Source organism: Astatotilapia calliptera, chromosome 15, assembly GCF_900246225.1.
Source record: "Astatotilapia calliptera chromosome 15, fAstCal1.2, whole genome shotgun sequence".
NCBI lineage: Eukaryota > Metazoa > Chordata > Actinopteri > Cichliformes > Cichlidae > Astatotilapia > Astatotilapia calliptera.
The window spans coordinates 35,169,339-35,187,386 of NC_039316.1; the positions used below are offsets into that span (position 1 = coordinate 35,169,339).

At 37.5% G+C, this 18,048-nt stretch overlaps 1 protein-coding gene across 4 annotated transcripts; it reads left to right on the top strand.

Moving 5' to 3' along the window:
• Positions 1-775: 775 nt before the first annotated feature.
• Positions 776-12,066, top strand: mfsd8l1 (major facilitator superfamily domain containing 8-like 1). 4 transcript variants are annotated; one of them, XR_003269815.1, is made up of 13 exons: positions 776-1,229; positions 5,126-5,311; positions 5,493-5,555; positions 6,729-6,848; positions 6,959-7,038; positions 7,151-7,481; positions 7,783-7,856; positions 8,019-8,232; positions 8,501-8,623; positions 8,794-8,924; positions 10,767-10,881; positions 11,019-11,221; positions 11,270-12,066. XR_003269815.1 is itself a non-coding variant. In XM_026143088.1 (12 exons), exons 1-11 carry the CDS (start codon positions 1,154-1,156, stop codon positions 10,845-10,847), a joined length of 1,479 nt encoding a protein of 492 aa, XP_025998873.1. In that variant the 5' UTR covers positions 776-1,153; the 3' UTR covers positions 10,848-10,881; positions 11,019-12,066. The 4 variants fall into 4 exon arrangements, 3 of the variants coding, with proteins under 3 accessions (XP_025998873.1, XP_025998874.1, XP_025998875.1); XM_026143088.1 differs by having other exon boundaries at positions 11,019-12,066; XM_026143089.1 differs by having other exon boundaries at positions 11,024-12,066.
• The last annotated feature ends 5,982 nt before the right edge of the window (positions 12,067-18,048 follow it).

The following is an 18,048-nucleotide window of genomic DNA, read 5'->3' on the forward strand; positions in this document are numbered from 1 at the left end:
TCAGACTAGAGTTTAGTGATGCAATAAAGGAACGATGTAACTTCTCTGAGGTCTTCCGCTTTTCCTCCTGCTTGGTATCTCCATTTTCAACATCCTTTGTCCAACAAATCCACTATTCCTCATCATCATCCCTTGTCTCTCCAACTTTATCTCCAAAACACTTGACGTGAGCTCTCCCTCTGATACACTCATTTTCTAGCTTGTCCACTTTCTATGAAAATTTTAGCATTTCCAGCTCCAGGTTTAGGGTTTTTAGTTTAGTCTTACTGTCCAAATTATACATCATAGCAGGTCTCACTCTCGTCTTATAAACCTTCTTTTTCACCCTTGCTGCTAACCTCCTGTCACAAATCACCCCTGACACTCATCTCCACCCACTTCACCCTGCCTATGCTCTCTCCTACTCCTAAACTGCATTAATCAGCATGATTGAATCCACACTCATTAGCGAATATCCAGATTCAGTCCAAGGGGTTCAAAAGGTTTTATTTTTTTGCAATAGTGACGCTTGTCTAATAAAGCACGTATAAACAAGAAGTGCAGTTCTTTGTATCAGATCGATACCAAAATTTGCAGTATCGCACAGCACTACCATCGTGTATCTTGTTAAATGGTCTTGCAACAGAAAGAAGAAGAAAAAAACCCCTTATACTCCAATGTGTGCGTATATTATTCAATCTATGAAAGCAGTTGAAGTTTCAGCGGTTGCGACTGTCAATGTGCGGGCAACCGGAAGTTGTGTAGGATGGCTTTAAACTGCGCGCTGCTGTGATTGGTTGTTTCCCCTCTGCCTCGCTTTTGGCAGTTTGAGGGCGAGTGTTTAGTAAGCTACGGCTAGCATCAATCATTGCGGAGCATTTACCCGGCTGGTTTAATTACAGACATTTTATATATGCATGGACTGGACTCGTGTTTTCACGACGAAAACACGAGTTTTCCATACGATATGAGATAACGCGTAGTGATAAGTGATATTAGCCTTGCAAACGCTGTTCAGGTAGTGGGAACAGTGTGCTCTTGAAGCATTCTGCAGCTGTTCTCTGTAATTGGAAGCACTGCTCTCGGGATTATGTCGGCTGTGTTTGGTAGGGAGACGAGAAGGGACATGTATGTTTAAAGTCTTACAGAGAGAAGAATTCAGCAGTGAGGCGTAATGGATAGCAGACGGGAAAAGAAGCTGACATATATCACCATTGGACTTATTTTTCTTCTCAGCGGGGTGGAATATGGTAAGACTTGTTATTGGGGTAAACATGGGTAGATGACAATGACAAAGAAATTGTAACAAGTACAACAAAACTGTTCTATAAAGATATTTTAAGTGGACAAAATGGACTGTTTTAATTATAACGCTGTGGCACAACACCGGTGCAATGACGCATGAGTATAAAGAGTAAAAAAGATTTTTAAAAATAGGTCATTTCTTTATTTTATATATATCCATATCCCCTTCATATCATGTTTACTATAGTCTATTTAACAATATGCAAATATAATAAACATTAAAAAGAAAAAACATCGGAAATAATTAATTTCACATAATCATTTTCAATGAAGGTCATCTCTACAGTGCATTTAAAGCGCATTTGTGATAACATAAATGTTTATAAGTATCCCAATATATAAGATGTATATGTATTGCATAGAATATATAAAAATCTAATTATTATAAGAGGTGGAGACGATGAAAATAATAATATGTTACATTGTGTTTATTTACCGCATTGGCATTTAACAAACAAAAAAATCTGTTCTGTGTTACACACTGCATTATAAGTACCATAAGCTTAACCGGTTATAAAGACACACACAGAAAACTGTAAAAGAATAGATTATAAATCCAGGCTTCAATCAATACAATTGTGAGCTTTAAATGAAGTGAAATTAAGTACAAATTTAAGGTTTGTTTCAATTTTATGATTCTGTAACAGCAAATTGTTTTCACTATTTGCTGGTGACGAGTGTAAATCAGAAAATAGGAAATTCAGCATCCACAGATGCAAGATTGAGGTAGAATTGGGCAAACTCAAAGGTAAGGCGATAATACCAGTGTAAATCTTTATGTGGTGTAAAAATATTGCGATATCATTGCATCACCGTACATTTATGTTCCCTTGTGTGCGCAGTAATGAGAGAACCCCAGGCTGATCTGTGAGTAAGATCAACGTGTGTCAGCCTCCATTGATGAGTTAGTTCCTAAAAATTGAACTACTTGAACAATCTCCAACAAAGCACAGGACTTAGCAAAATGTGTAAGAAAACTGTTCCTGTGGAAATAATAACTGTGTTTCACCTGATAAGACCATAGCACAGAACCATTGAGTACAACCAGGCTAAGCGTGGGAGGACCTGTGACCCAAATGTATATAAGTGACTCAGTCCAGCATGATTGGAGCGCTTGATAGCACCCCACGTGACAGTGAAAACAAACAAGGAAATTAGTGATTAAAGGAAAATCTCAGGTAGAAAAGATTTTTGTTTTACTTTGCAACAATATTGGGCAACTCCCAAAGAGTTACAAGGTTAAGTTAACCTAAAATCTTAAGCAGTTATTTTACACTTGGACTTCAAATTTTCAAGGGAAACACTAGCTAGGTTTGCTTGATCACAGGAAACTGAACAGTACTTAAAACACAGTTGGTTCATCTTTTAACATGAGTGGTTTTACTTGTAGTTGAATTAATGTTTTAGATCTAAGAGTGCAGATTTCCAGTACAACCCACCTGTGTTTATTTAAGAGTGAGTAATGTAAAATAGGGTCATCTACACTACAGTTTGACACTGTATATTCAACTGCACGTCTTCTTCCCCTCACCCCCAACTGGTCTCGGCACCTTGCCACCCCTCCCTAAGGCTGATGCTTCTGGAGAAATCTTCTTGTTAAAAGGAAGTTTTTATGCTTGCTCATACAGGGTCACCTGATTTTAAGGGTTTTCCATTATGTATTATTACTGCAATATAAAGTGTATTGAGTTGACTGTTTTGTTTTTTTAAATTTCGTGCTATATAAAGGAAAATCAAACTGAATTTAACTGGTTGGACATCACTGTCTTTATGCAAACATTGCTTAAGCCATTATCACAACTCGGTAACAGTCACTTTAAAAATACAGTCAAAAGAACAACTGACAACAGACATGAATGCAGGTGTGCCTTGTGAAACCATTGCATAATCCAAATGTGTTTAAAAATGTCCGCCTTTAAGACGTGTATACATAAGAACAGGTTAGGAGCAATGTGGCAACCACAAATCAAAGTCAATGAACTTAACTAAACTCTTGCAAAAAGGGTGAATTAACGCATAGCTGATGTGAAATAACTGCCATGTAGAGTAAATAATTCTCAAATTTGGGACAAATAATTAAAGCAACTACACCAATGTGAGCAAAGAATGCCGCTAACTAACCGGATGAGTAGTTGTGAAGAGCCTGGAAAACCGACCAGCCAACCAGGTATCAGCTATAAAGCATTGTGCATCAAGCAAATCGCTTTACACAATTAGGTCAATACGTTTTTGGTCTCTGCTCCACTGTAGTGGATTTTAAATCAAACATTCATGATGTGACTGAAGTGCATACTTTAATTCAAGGGTTTTACCAAAATAATTCATTAACCTTTTAAGAATTACAGCCATGTTTAGTCATCTGTTTTCAAAGGCTAATGATTAATTGAGAAGAGAAACATTATTTTTAACATCACGTAATCATACATATATTTGAATGAAAATGCTTCCTGGAGTGTAGAAACCATACACATCACAAAACGCTGTGTTTCCTTCCTCAAGATGCTCTGACAGGCCTTGTTGTGGATCTTTCTACCTCCAGTTTTGTACAACCATGCTCCGTTGGGGTGAGATCAGATGACTGACTTGGCCACTGAGGAATATGGCATTTCTTTCCCTTCAGAAGCTCTTGGTTTGGTATTGCAGTATGCTTTGTTTCACTATCCATTTGCACTGTCAGCCGCTGTCCAATCAGTTTTGCGACATTTTGCTGAATGTGCTACTGCTACTTCTATCAGCAGTCACATCATCAGTAAGCACGACTGACCTAGTTCCACATGCTATAATATTGCCTCCACCATGATTTACAGATAATGTCATATGCTTTGGACCTTGAGCTCTTTCTCTCCTTCTCCATCTTTTTTCTTCCCATGATTCTATTACAAGTTAGAAGACATTTTTTTCAGAAATGTGTAGGCCCCTTTAAATGTTTTCTGGTAAAGTCTAATCTGACCTTCTTGTTTTTGAACATAACCACTGGTTTGTTGTACATTTGTATTTGTATTAACAATCAGAAAGTGTCTCTTGATTGTAGACTTTAACAAACACCGACCTACCTCCCCTTCTGTGGTCTTTCAGGCCTTTTTGGTGTTTTTTGAGCTAATCAATTCATTCATTCTTTTAAAGAATGAACCAGATTTTTATTTTATCAGCTTAGTTTGTCCTGATGTAACGAGGGTACAGGCCTCACCTGGCCGTGAAACTGCTTATCAGTCAATCAGTTTCTATTTACCTTTTTGCATCTAAAAATGGTACATTAGGTACATAAATTGGCTGTAATTGTTAAAAAGTTAATTCAGTGGGTTTTTTTTAATACCTTGAACTAAATTAAGTCTGTACTTCAATCAAATCTTGTTTATTTGACTCCACTGTGGTGCTCTATAGAGGCTGTTTATAGACAAGGTCAATGAAAAAGAGAGATTATTGAATTATCTACAGATACAGAGGTTTTGCTCTTTCCTAATGAGCAATATATAAATATACAAATAAATGATAAATTCCTAAAGTTTATGAAAAAGAAACATTCAGTTTTGGAGCTTTTAGTTTTGTCACTTCCACACACAGTTGTCTGTCAGGGCCATATCCCTGAACGACAAAAATTTGAGTAGTAATTTTCTCTGGAATTCTCAGAGAGCGTGCTTTATTGTGTGCCATCTGACCCAGTAATTGAATTTTGGATTACATTTGGTCAGCATTATCCTTTGCCTGTGTGATAAATAAAGCTGTAAGCAATAACAGCGTGCTGTATCCATCTTTTGTCTTTTAGTTTTCAGACTGTGATGAATCGAATATGTATGATTTCTTAATAGTAAAATAAAAAACAAACTCTCTTCTCTATCCACAGCTGTAATTTTGCCCACAATATGGCGTTTCTTGCAGACTCTGGATGCAGCACCTTACTTTCTGGGATTGGTCCTGTCAGCATTCAGTCTGAGTGGCCTACTGTCTGGACCACTGTTTGGCCACTGGTCCGACAGAACCCGATCAACAAAGAAGATCATATTGTTTGCCAACATCTTTGAGATAGTTGGTGAGTCCACAGGTCTTGCATATTTTCTAACACTCAGCAATCCTTCAAATAGGATTCACGTTTGAACCCCAGTTATACTGGGTACTTCTTTTGTACAAGAAACCAAACATATTTTTTTTATTCAAATCTTATGACAATTGTTTAAGTCGATTCCATATTTACTTTTTATCTTTTTTTACAGGTAATTTTATGTACTTGATGGGATACTCAAAGTGGCTTCTGCTGTCAAGCAGACTGGTAGCAGGTGAGTCTATAATAAGTAAACGTAGAACTGAGAATCATTTTGTGGATTTAATGACTACAAATATGTTAGTCATACTGAAAAGCATGTTAGTTTAGAACAGTTTAAAAAACTTGATTATAAAAGTTTCAGACTGAAAGTACTTCAGTGATTAGAAAATACTGGGATACATTATTTACTGCAAAATATAGTCCCTGCCTTTGTGATAGTTTCCATTGACACTCATAAATCCTTAACTTGTAGGTCACTAATAGTGTTTCAAAGTTCAACCTGCGATCGGTTTACAAGCTACTTTAAATTGAGTCTTAAGGTATGTTTGGTGAAATATACTGCTGAGTTTGCAGCAACTGAGTGTGTTATGAACTGGATATGAGACATTGTTAAGACTTTGTCGAGGTTGGACATAATAGTTGCATAACTGCTGTCACTTTGTTGGAGTAATCTGGAGAAATTTCAAGAATGCCAACTGTTTCCTTCTTGTCTAAATAGTTCATGTTCACAGTTCTTATTTGGAGCTGTGTTTTGGGTCATTGTTCCATTGTTGGAGGAAATTGGCTCCATGTGGCTCCAATAAATGAACATTCAATGGCACGGCTTGTACTGCAAAAAGTGATAGCATTCCTTTATCCCATACAAATCCCTCACTTAACATCACCAAGACATTCGTGGGAGTCACTTAATAGAGCTGTTAAGATAAGATGAAGACGTGTAAGGTGTCTGTTTGTCAGAGTAGAAACTTGTTGTCTGGTTTATCGTTTTTTGCTGTTTTATCTTCATTTCTTGCAGTTCCTCAAAGCCTTCAAAAAAAATTTTCTTGGCCAGTTTGAGGCTGAAACACCCAAAGTTCTGATTACTCAATAAGCCAAATACATTTCACCTGTCCCAACATAAGTGAAAAAAACAAAACATTTTTTTCCCAATTAATTATGCTTTTAACATTTAAAACTTGCAACTGTTAACACAATATGCCATCTGTGACCATTTAGGATAACTGAATGCCATCTTAAATAAAAAACACGTGTTTTTCTTTGTTGTTTCTAAATCACTCCTGTCACTTGACTGTTAGTGAAACATGATATCTTATCTTTTTTCCCACTTTACAAAAAACAGTTTTACCTGGAAAAGAGAAGCCAAAGTTGATGTTTTTGGTTTTTAGTTGGTTTGTTTGTTTCCCAGGCATCGGTGCAGGCGTTAGCTCGTCTATCTTTGGCTTCTTAACCAGAAGCACGGCCCCAGAGGACCGTGCCACTGTATTTGCTGCTTTCATGGCATGTCGGCAGGCTGGACTTGTGATTGGTCAGTGCTTGTTTGCTTTCTTGCGACAAATATTAAAGATTGTTTAGTTATTATAAATCTTAATGGTTTTAGGTGGATAATGTTCATGTAGTATCCTTTGTTTAACACAGGTCCAGCATTTAACATCTTTCTGAGGTTGTGTGATTTCCACCTGGGTCCTTTTGTAATCAATAAATACACTGCACCCGGGGTAAGATTTATAACATGTCAGTATGCATTATAATAAGGTGTTTTACATTTTTTATGCATTTCTTTGCGGCCATCTGTGGAGAGCAGTGATCTTGTTCATCCATCCCTTGCAGCTGTTTATGTGTCTGCTGTGGATTCTCCTTCAATTCGTGGTTGTTTTCCTGACTGTGGACCTACCACCCGTTGAGAAAAGGAAAGCCAGGGATAGTATGATGCGAAAGAACCAAGAGGAAGAGAATGAGAAAAGCCTTGTGGAAGACGTAGAAGAGAGCGATGAAGAGGGAAAGCCCCTAATAGTGTCTCAGGAGCTGATGGGGTCCTACGGCTCTGTCGTGGCTTCCAGTCCACCCAGGAACACTACGCTGAATCCGAATCCTTCACCTCATTCTCCTGTTTCACCAGCAGAGTCTTCAGGTGTCTTTAAGAATTTCAGCATATCTCGAGGTCAGTGATTCACATGATTATTGCTGGGTGCCTTGCCTGTTTGTTCATCTCTTCTTCTATCCTCTTCTTAAACTGATTGGATTGCCTTCTTGCTACAAAGCGTCTTAGTTTTATGAGCCTTGGAATGTGCAAAATATATCTCTTACAAGTGAAGTAGCACAGTTTGTTTGTTGTTGTTGTTTCTGAACTTCCTGGTTATGAAATAGATTTTTGTCCCCTTTCTTTCTGACTTTGCTGTTGACCAATGTCTCTTTCCAGTGTTTTCATGTTTTGTCTACATGTTTCGGTTTCTTTGTATCAGAGTTCCTGAGAGAAGAGGTGATTGTGCTGCTGGCTGCCCAGTTTGTCACCTTTTTCAATCAGACAGCCCTGGAGGTGCAGATTGAAACTCTCATACAAATTAAATGATCTGTTTTCAGTATATCATTTCTTGATTTTTTTTTAAATCATTTTAAACCCTGTGAGAGCATACAAACTAAGTTTTATCTTGCCAACAAACATAATGAGACTAAAGGATTTAACGGGCTGTGTCCTCAGACCATGGTGACCCCTCTGACGCAGAAATATTTCAGCTTTGGGGAGCTGGAGAACAGCGTGATGTACTTTCTTGGTGGTGTAGTGGTGATTGCCGGCTTCCTGTTTGTGCGCTGGCTGAGCCGCCATGTGACGGAACGGGTGATCCTCGCCATTGGTCTGTGCATGTGCAACATCTCCTGTATCTGGTGCCTCATCTTCTTGGCTAAGCCGCTAGGTTAGACTCAACTTGAAATTATAATTTTTTTTGATTGTTTTTTTGCTTTAGCATCTAACTCTCATGAATGCTGTTCATCTGGACGGAGCATTTTCACATATAGAACTAGGTCCTTGATCTCTCACTGAGACACAGTCAAAGTAATGCTTTCTTTTTACACATATGTAATATTTAATCCTTAAAAAAGCTTTCCTGAAATCCATCTTCGAAATGTGTCATATATATTATTCACCTTTTTCCTTCCTTTGGCGTTTTGTGTTTTCTCTAGGTGGCTTTGCATGGCAGCTGACAGAGTTCATCATTGGGGTATTTCTGCAGATTTTGGGTTTGCCGTTTGTGTCTGTTGCGCAGGTTTCTCTGTTTTCCAAAATTACAGCTGAGAAAACACAAGGTGAGAAACTGCACCATCTACTGGACAAGCAAAGGCATGACAGGGTTCTGGGGTCGTTTCGAGGGAAAAAATTAGTATATCAGTGAAACTGACTGCACATTTTAAGGCCTTATAATAACCATAGAAGTAAGCCCTTTGATGTGTTTTGTGCTGTGTGGGGCATTTTACAGGTTTCAGTCAGGGAATACGTCGTTCAGTGGGGGGTCTAGCCACCATTCTGGGCCCACTATGGGCTGGAGGCCTTACCGAGAACATGTATGTCATGATGGGGATGATGACTGTACTGCTGGTCCTGCTAACGGTAAGCAACAATTACAATGACAAAACCATAAGGCATCCTGTCAGAGGTTAAGTGTAAACGGACCTTTGTTGGCTGAGAGGAATCATATTTATATCGAGGGCATAACCTGAAAAAATAAAATGAAAACTCATTTGCAGTATTTTTGCTTTTGAAATTTTCTTTATACAGTGTAAATAGTACATTTGGGTAGATTTAGGTTATGTACTTCTCTTCTTTTCCTACATAAAATATTACAAATAAAAATAATACATAATACGCATTTGTGCTTTTGTATTGCTTTATTTTGCCTAAATACTTCTCTCTACTTTTCATTTGTTAGGAATGAATATTGCTACCTACTTGAGAACATAATGATTAATCACCACATTCCCTTTTTACGCAAACCTTTGTTCTTGCACTAATGTGTATAAAATAAACCAGTTTCTAAAATTGGGACTCACAAAGTGTGCAAATGTGCATTTCTGTTTTATGTCAAAAAGTGATGTTTCTCATCAGTGAGTATCTGTTTAGAACAAATAAAAACCTAAAAATAGGTTTCATGTTAAGAAAAGGAGATGCATGTTGACATGTCTAGCCAGCAGCAACTGGATTAGCTAACAAGCAAGCACAACAATATCCTTTTAATGAAGTACAGGCTCACTTGTTATGAAACCCAAATGTTTAGAAGCAAACAAGACAAAACAAGGCAAAAACAACCAAATTTACTCCATCAGTTCTTCACAGACCTTTATTTCATTATTTTCTCTGTAAAAAAAAAACAACAAAAAACGTGGAGCTCTACCTCCCTGACACATCCGATGTAGTTTCTCAGTTATCACAGCATCAAATGTTCAGTTCTTAAAAATATTTAAACTTTTACAGATACTACCAAATGAACCCGAATGAAACATTCCCGCTTCAAATCACGTCTGTAAAACTCCAGACGTGTCTGTGTCCAATTCAGGACACAGACACTATCTCTACTTTTAAGATTAGGCTTCAAACTTTCCTTTTTGATAAAGAATATAGTTAGGGCTGGATCAGGTGACCCTGAACCCTCCCTTAGTTATGCTGCAATATGCTGCTGGGGGATTCCCATGATGCATTGAGTATTTCTTCTTCTGTCACCTTTCTCACTCACTATGTGTTAATCAACCTCTGTGCATTAAATCATACTTGTGATTAATCTCTGGCTCTCCTCCACAGCATGTCTTCTATCCTGTCTTCCTTCTCTTATCCCAACCGGTCTCAGCACCTCCCTGAGCCTGGTTCTGCTGGAGGTTTCTTCCTGTTAAAAGGGAGTTTTTCCTTCCCACTGTCGCCAGAGTGCTTGCTCATAGGGGGTCATATGATTGTTGGGTTTTTCTCTGTATGTATTATTGTAGGGTCTTTAACTTACAATGTAAAGCGCCTTGAGGCGACTGTTGTGATTTGGCGCTGTATAAAAAAAATTGAATTGAACTAAATATTGAACTCAGCTTAGCAACTGCTAAATGATAATGACACGTGTAGCGTTGGACCCGTTAAGCATAGACAGGACACGGACGTAATGACAGCACTACTTTATTTTCGAATGTGATTACACTGTGGTTTTTGTTTTCACTGGGACACAGACACTCCCCCTCTGCCTGTCACTGACAACATATAAAGAGACATAATCACACTCACATCCCAACACACCTGTTCACCCCACCCCTGCACCGCCCCGGGAGCTCACTGCGTCACCCCTCCTCTGCACCCGGCCAGAGACCACACCCACGCCACAACACCAACTAACAGACAATCTTTCTCTTTCTCTCAGTCACCTTCCACTTCAACATGAGAATAAACGTTTCTTTAACAAACGTTTTTTGTCCATTGCAGATGATGCTGGTCTACTCATACAGCCGACTGGTGGAACCTGCTGCACAGGAGCAAATGGACAATTCGGAAAACTTTAATTAGCAAGTGGCTGTTAGAGGAAAAGTGGTTGAAGGAGGTACAGTTTTATTTACAACCATAATGTATGTCTTGATGCGATTAATTTCAATTCACTTTGGTAGTATAGTAATCAGATGTTAGAAAGTAAATAAAAGTCTTACATACTGTCTTCTTCTGTCTCTCTCTCTTTTTAAGAACAGTGTGAGCTTCGCGATCTGTACTTTCTGTCCCTCATCAGTCTCACTTTCTGCAGACCATCATTTAGAGTAGTGTCACGCACCAGAAGCACAAAGCTCATTCTGTAGGGGTTGGATTTGTCTGTGCAGAGGCTGATCTGATGCTGTTTAGTTCACTATATTTCCTATGGAAATATACAGAGTTCTGCTGTTCATGCAAGAGTTGGATAAAGAGGTTTGTACCAACATCCTACCTGTGCTGAAGCACAGGTAGGATGTTGGTACATGTTGGATCCTACCTGTGCTGTGATCACACATCATGCTAACTGTTAATTTGATGAATATTCCAAATGTTTTACATTTGCATCAGAGGACATATATGAATATATATTAAGCACTGACATGATTTGCATTATTCAAGGTGTTTAAAGTTTTGTGACCATTGTGGGATTAATTTGCTGACTCCCTGAATTTTTTTGAGGGTGTTTTTAGGGTTTAGGAATTACAGCTTCTTAAGCTTTTGCCCCCTTTTTTGTTTTTTCCAGGGGACTAAAGGTAATTTGCTCAATTGACCTTTTTCATGGACAGGTGTAAACTATTCTTTCATTATTTTTTGCATCAGTTAAACAGTTAAAAGCTCCTAAGTTGATTTCAAATGCAGGATTTGGATTTTGAACTATGCATGTGAACTTGGAATCAACAGAGATAAATGTTGGATAGGCTGCAAAAACAACTCTATTGTAGAGATAACAGCAACATTAGGATTTGCGAAATCAACAGTATGATGGATATATGAAAATAAAGATACTGGTGAGCCACAGAAGACATTGGCGGTAGATCAGCGCACGTGTGTCACTGTCATTGACTGGCTAGTCTGTAAGTGGAAGACTTCACAAGGGTAGACTTTATCGGCTTCAAGAATAGAAAGGCCAAAATCTAAAATGATGATTTTTATTTTAATTATGATTACAACAATTTTTACAATTATGTGGTGCCTCTGAAGACAGGGGACTGTAAATGAAAATCGCTGTAATTACTCAAAAAAATAAAAGCTTTAAAGGCTTCAATTTCATCTCAAATCTGTTGTAAAAAATTATAACTGAAAAAATATCACTGTCTAAATGTTTCCTACTGAAACATAATGATACCTTGACCTATTGACCTTCTGTTGTGATAAAGAATATTAATATGTTATTAATACCAATACAGTACAGAGATTTTAAAGGCAGGCCCTTTTGTCTGAAATAGCAGAAGGATTTAGAACTTTATTTTTATTTTATTTTATTTTTTTTTAATTTACAGTAATTTAATTACAGTTGATCAAATGAAATATTCAGCTTTTGATGACACTGTTTTACATTCTTCTCATATTGTATTTATTAATTTAACAAGCGCTTAAACACATTGCCGATATGTTTTTTTTAAATGTCACAGTAAGTGAGACAATAATTAAACACTAAATAATCAGAAATAATTACAACAACTAATACAAAGAATCTTTTTTTCATTGGAAAGAACTACGAAGTACACATTGCTAATATCATGATGCTGATTTCATATATATTTTCAACACTGGTGGGCGCTCTTAGTCTTTGAAATATTTCATTCTTATTGCTGCATGACTGGTATGTGATCACAAGGAGTTGAGTCCACTGTTAGAAGCTGGGTTTTTTTTGTGTGTGTGTGTGTGTTTTAATGAACATCAGCACTGTTAGAGTTGCTTTAGGTACAAGGCAGTGCTAAAACAGGCACTACACTTTTTGCAAGCATTTATGTTGTTTGTCTCGTAATAATTTCTTCACATTTTACACTAAACTCACCAAAGCGATGTTATGAACCGAGTATTCTTTATTTCATATTTATTTTTCATTATTTATTTATTTTGTTTTGTTGCCTCGCAAAATGTACATGACCTAATTTGTACCATTGTCTTTAAATAAAAAAGATGAACTTCACTATGTGAGCTTGTGTTTATAATTCTCCTAATAAGTGATGAGTTTGGGTATAGTCACACAGTCATTTTGAGAGTAGATCAAAAGAATTGGTTTTATAAGACATTACTTATGTTTGCAATATAATATATGACAAGAAAATAATGTTTATATACATATTTATTTAGTTTTCTATTATTTAAAATGTACATTAATTGCAATAACAGTATTTTGTCAAGGTCATTTGTTTTCTATCGTTTAAAAGTCAAAGAAAGATTTTTTAAAAATAGTATCTTGTAGTTTAATCTCTATATTTTAATTAAACAGTTTCACTGAATTTTAGTAGGTTACATCATCATCATCATTTGGAGGCAATGAAGCCAACAGTGTTGGTATCCCAAATTAATGGTTTAGTGGAAAATGCTTGAGTTGATTTCTAATTGGAAGCACTGTTTTAAAAAAAAAAAAAAAAAAAAAATCTGTGAGGTTGTTAAAATTACATTATTCTGTAAAAAACCTATTGAATATTACTTGTTTGACTTCTTTATAAATTGACTTTCCGATTAAATAATACTGCGTAAAATATAATTTTATCTGCATTTTTATTTCAGCTTGTCAGGTTTCAGAACAAATAAGTCTACTAATAAAAAAAATATTTGAGGTTCATATGAAATTAATCTTTTTTTAAATTTAAACATTTGTATCAATTTTATTTATTTATTTACCCTTGAAATTAAAATGTTTTTTTTATAGTTGTCCTGGTCAAGAAGGCACACCATTACAAAGACAAAAACATATACAAATCAAAACTAATATTAAATACACATATGCCAAAAATAAGTTGTAATGAAACAAAAATAAATTAAAAGACATGAGATTAGAAGGTCATGTAATACAAAATAAATAGTACATTAAGATTCTACTTTCTTCACACCATTTATTTTCTTGTGCATTTAATATACTATAAAATTATTTTACCAGTACATTTAATTTGTAATTGTTAAATAAAAAATTATTCATATAGTTTTGTAACATAGTTTTAAAAAATAATGTAAAATATATATGACATTTACCCTATTTCCTTGTCATTCCTAAATCTGTGCCTATAATGAAGGCACATATTTAGAAATGTACATTAACTGATAATAAAATGGTGATATTATTCATCTTCCTGTCCATATTTTTGGTATTATAATTTGAGTGTGTGTGTTTTAGTGAGAAAACTGTAATACATATTTCACAACTCTTTTGTTGCCTTCATATTTCCGTAGAATTTTGCAGTTTATGAAATATTTGTATTTATTTATTAATTTACTTTTTAATAATTATTTAAAATTACTGCAAACAAATTCATTTTGTTGTAAACTAATAGCAGGCCTTCTTTGTTGGTCCATTCAAGACAAAACTTGCTCTAAATCAGGACATTTTACACTGTTGATATGACGCGAATGTCACCCCACTGGGGGCCGCTGTGACCTTGGCACAAGAAGAACCAAGAAACAAGCGTGTAGGTGAGGCCTTGCTCATGACGACATGCCTTCTGCTTGATGACGCGATGGCGAGGAGGTGTGGCCATATGTTGTGAACTCTAGTTGAACCCATTTTGATGTTGGGCGGGGCTGGCTCGGAAATGTTACGACACAGCGCCAGTAACAGAGATATTTTAGGGTTATCCTTTTTTTTTTTCCAACTCCACTCACCACACACACAATCCCCAAACACAGTTAGCCTGCAGCGGCACACTGACCGAGCAACGACCCTGCATATCAGGGTCAGAAGTGTAGAGCACGTCGTGTGTCGTATCAACAATTGTCGGGGTAAATTTGGCTTGCCCGCTCCTCCTCTTTCACTACCAGTCGCAGACATATAACCAAATTCACAGATGATAATGGACACATGAACTTTTGGTGAACTGTATTTTCTTGACTGGGGCAACGAGGGCATGTAAAGTTTAGTAGGACTTTGTCTGTGTTGTTCTTTTTTGTTGTTGTTCTTAGTACAATTCCACAGGCTTGATCACTAATCGACATCCACAAACTGAGTGAAGATGGTGTAGGGATGATGCTCTGTGACTCTGGGGGCCTTGCGAGACCCTGGCATACATATTTTACATGTGTGAGAGCGGACAAAGCATTACCGCCGTATCACCATCCACTTTCCCGCCACATCTTCTTTTTCTTGTCGTTTCACTTGCACTTTACACGACTTTCAAGAATAATACCTTCGACGAGATTTTAAGACTTTCATGAAGCGAGGTGACATGGGTAATAAATGAAGAGAAGTGCTTTAAAGCTTAAACTTAGCCTTTGAGTTGCCAAGTGCATGAAATATTGACTTTGTGCACTGGTGTCACAGATTCCTAATGTTTGTGAAAAAAAATAAGTTGGAGCCACAGTTAAATCAAAATGATGGCACTGACAGAAACCTGTGAAAGTCTCTGAGTGTCCCTGCAGGGATAGCACTTGAATCCCGTTTTAATAATACATGTGTCCTTCCGAAGAGGTGCGATGTTGCAAACGCAAGACAGTTTGTGGAAAAAAGTGAGCGGCTTGAAAGGGCTCGAGTTGTGGGTAAAAAGGATGGGCTGTGACAAGAGTCTTCCATAACAAAGGGTAAAATGCGCATAAAATCTCATGCCGGAGCTGGGCTTTAGAGTCGCTTCTTTAGTTCAAAAGGTTATGCGAGGAGTAGAGTTGTGTTTAGTTGCTGTCTGAAATTGAACTCCTGGAGAAGATTTAACTCCAGATCCGTCACCCGGGGCCGTCTGACAGGCAGACTTTTTCTTCCCCACTGGTTTTATCAGGGATGCAGGGTTGTGTAATGCTCCTTCTAAGTGAATGAATAATTAAGTCTGCGTAGCCTATAGCGGGGGCACCCAGGGATGTGTTGTGTAAGGGAGCCAGCTGCTATTGCACAGAGAGTTCTGTTTTGCCAAATAGGTCACGCTTCAGTCATCCTCAGTTCTGAGATTTTTATTCTCCCCCCTCTCTTTGATCTTAAAGCATCATACACTTACTTTGGATTTGGTCTTTTTTGACCTCTGACATCCCACTAGTCTTGACCTATGTGGCTGATGAGAATAAAGTAGCACACGTGGGATTAAGAATACTTGTGTTACATTTTGCACCGTTTGAGAGGGGTGAGTTTTCACAATCTATGAAAAGAATGTTAATGTTGCCTTGCCATTGAAGCGCTGTGCTCCTCACTTTTATTTCCAGGATGCATGTCATTGAATTTCAAGTTCTCACATGCAAATTTTAGTTTTAAATTAATTTTGTTGACAGCTCTATTCTGGAGGAATATAAATTAGCTTATTTGTTGAAGGGAGACATTGGTAAATGGACCTTTAAAGTTGTTTTTGCTGGCAAAGCACCAGTGCACAGAGATGAAATACCTTGGGGACAAAAGGAGCTGCCTAACAGAGAGAGAACAAAATGTCTTTGCCTATTATTATGTTCTGAAATATTTTGTTTTATTTCAAATTTAGAAAGCTAGCTTACATTATTATAGAGATTGTTATCTGTTCAGTAACCCCATTACTCAGATTTTACATACCTGCTTTTAGGAGATATTTTCATATCTTAAAGTCACAAAATTTTTATCTCCAATTTTATCTAACACGTGTTACTGTCTTAATTTTGTTCTAGCCCACATCCGCACTCAGCCGTCCAGCTGCCTCCGCCCTCATGTGTCCCCTCTGCCTTGAGAGGAGAGAGATTACTAGCCCATCTGTATCTCCAGAGCCAGGCCACACTAAGCCGATGGGAGCCCTGCTCAGCAAGGCACCGCCACAATTGTTAACCCTGATTAACTTGATGTGGTGTTCAGTAGAGAGAACAGTGTGAAAATCCAGCGAGTACCATGACCTAGTGCCCTGCCGTTGAACCTAGAGGGAATTGAGCAAACTTTGGGGAGGGTGGATGAGAACTGGAGCCAGGAAAAAGGATGAAGAGCAAAAAAACAGCGATTGTAGAGATGGAACTGGCTGGAAACCTTTAGATTTCAGATAGAACAGATATATGCCTATGAATATCTTTCTGTTTCAGTGCAATTGAGTATCAGTTACAATACAGACTCCAGCAATAAAGCATGTATTGGTGTGACGTTCTGTGCCCCTGCGACGGTCTACTGTAAAGGCACTGTTTACTGTAGAACACCCACTCAGATCATGATTTCACAGAGAAGGCAGTTTAGATTTATGCTACAGAGCATGAAATGGTGCATAATTTAAAGATGGGGACATACATATAGAATAGAAATAAACAGAGAAATACATGCCTTGTTTGCTTTTCTACATAAATTAGTTTGCTCAAGTCTCCAAGGCAAAACAGACTTATGCTTGGACCTTTAACATACTTGAAATTCAGATGAACCCTGTTCTCAAGCAACATTATCATCATCCCTCATTTCATTTAACATATTTGTATATAGCATGTCAAATAATTATTTCATTCAGAGCCCGGTCAGATTTGAACTTTAGCACGAACCTTTCTTATTTGTTCATTTCTGACTCATGGATAATGGCCTATTATATGCTTTTCAGCTGAATAGCCTTTGAAGAATTTCTCATAAATGAGCCTGAAATTATTACTTTGCATATCCAGATGCATTTGCACATCATTTTTTCTGTATACAGAAATGCACCAGTGCCAGTGGCAGTTCAAACAGTCAAGGCACATTAAACAATATACGTTCAAAGGAGGTTACATTGTGGTATTCACTGTGTTGTGATGGGGATGCTTTAAGAAAATAATAACATGTTGAAACCCATACCAGCCTCTGCAGAAGCCTGCGTTGCTTAGCTCGTGGCCCTTTCCCCTTTGACCCAATGATTAAGCTGCTTTTGGCAATTTAAGTTGAGAAGCAGCTTTGCAGCTGCAGTGACAAATCTGTCCTAAATGAACCTCTGCTTTCACGGAGGCTCCTATTGTCTTATCTGCAACGCATGGACGCTTCCTAGTTCCCCAGTGTCTTTTACCACACTACTTAAATCAGAGGTGTCAAATATACAGCCCCAGGGCCAAAATGGGCCCTGGGGCTGACACCCAGCAAAGACACCAGTCTGATCTACTGGATGGCAAATATGAAGGGGGCAAAAATTTAGGACATACTGTTGGG

What these genes read in the sequence shown, in the direction of transcription:
- mfsd8l1 (XM_026143088.1), top strand. Translation starts at nt 1,154, where the DNA reads ATGGATAGCAGACGGGAAAAGAAGCTGACATATATCACCATTGGACTT. An exon ending in TCTCAGCGGGGTGGAATATG is followed by an intron (nt 1,230 to 5,125) that starts GTAAGACTTGTT and finishes CTCTATCCACAG; the next exon opens with CTGTAATTTTGCCCACAATA. An exon ending in CAACATCTTTGAGATAGTTG is followed by an intron (nt 5,312 to 5,492) that starts GTGAGTCCACAG and finishes CTTTTTTTACAG; the next exon opens with GTAATTTTATGTACTTGATG.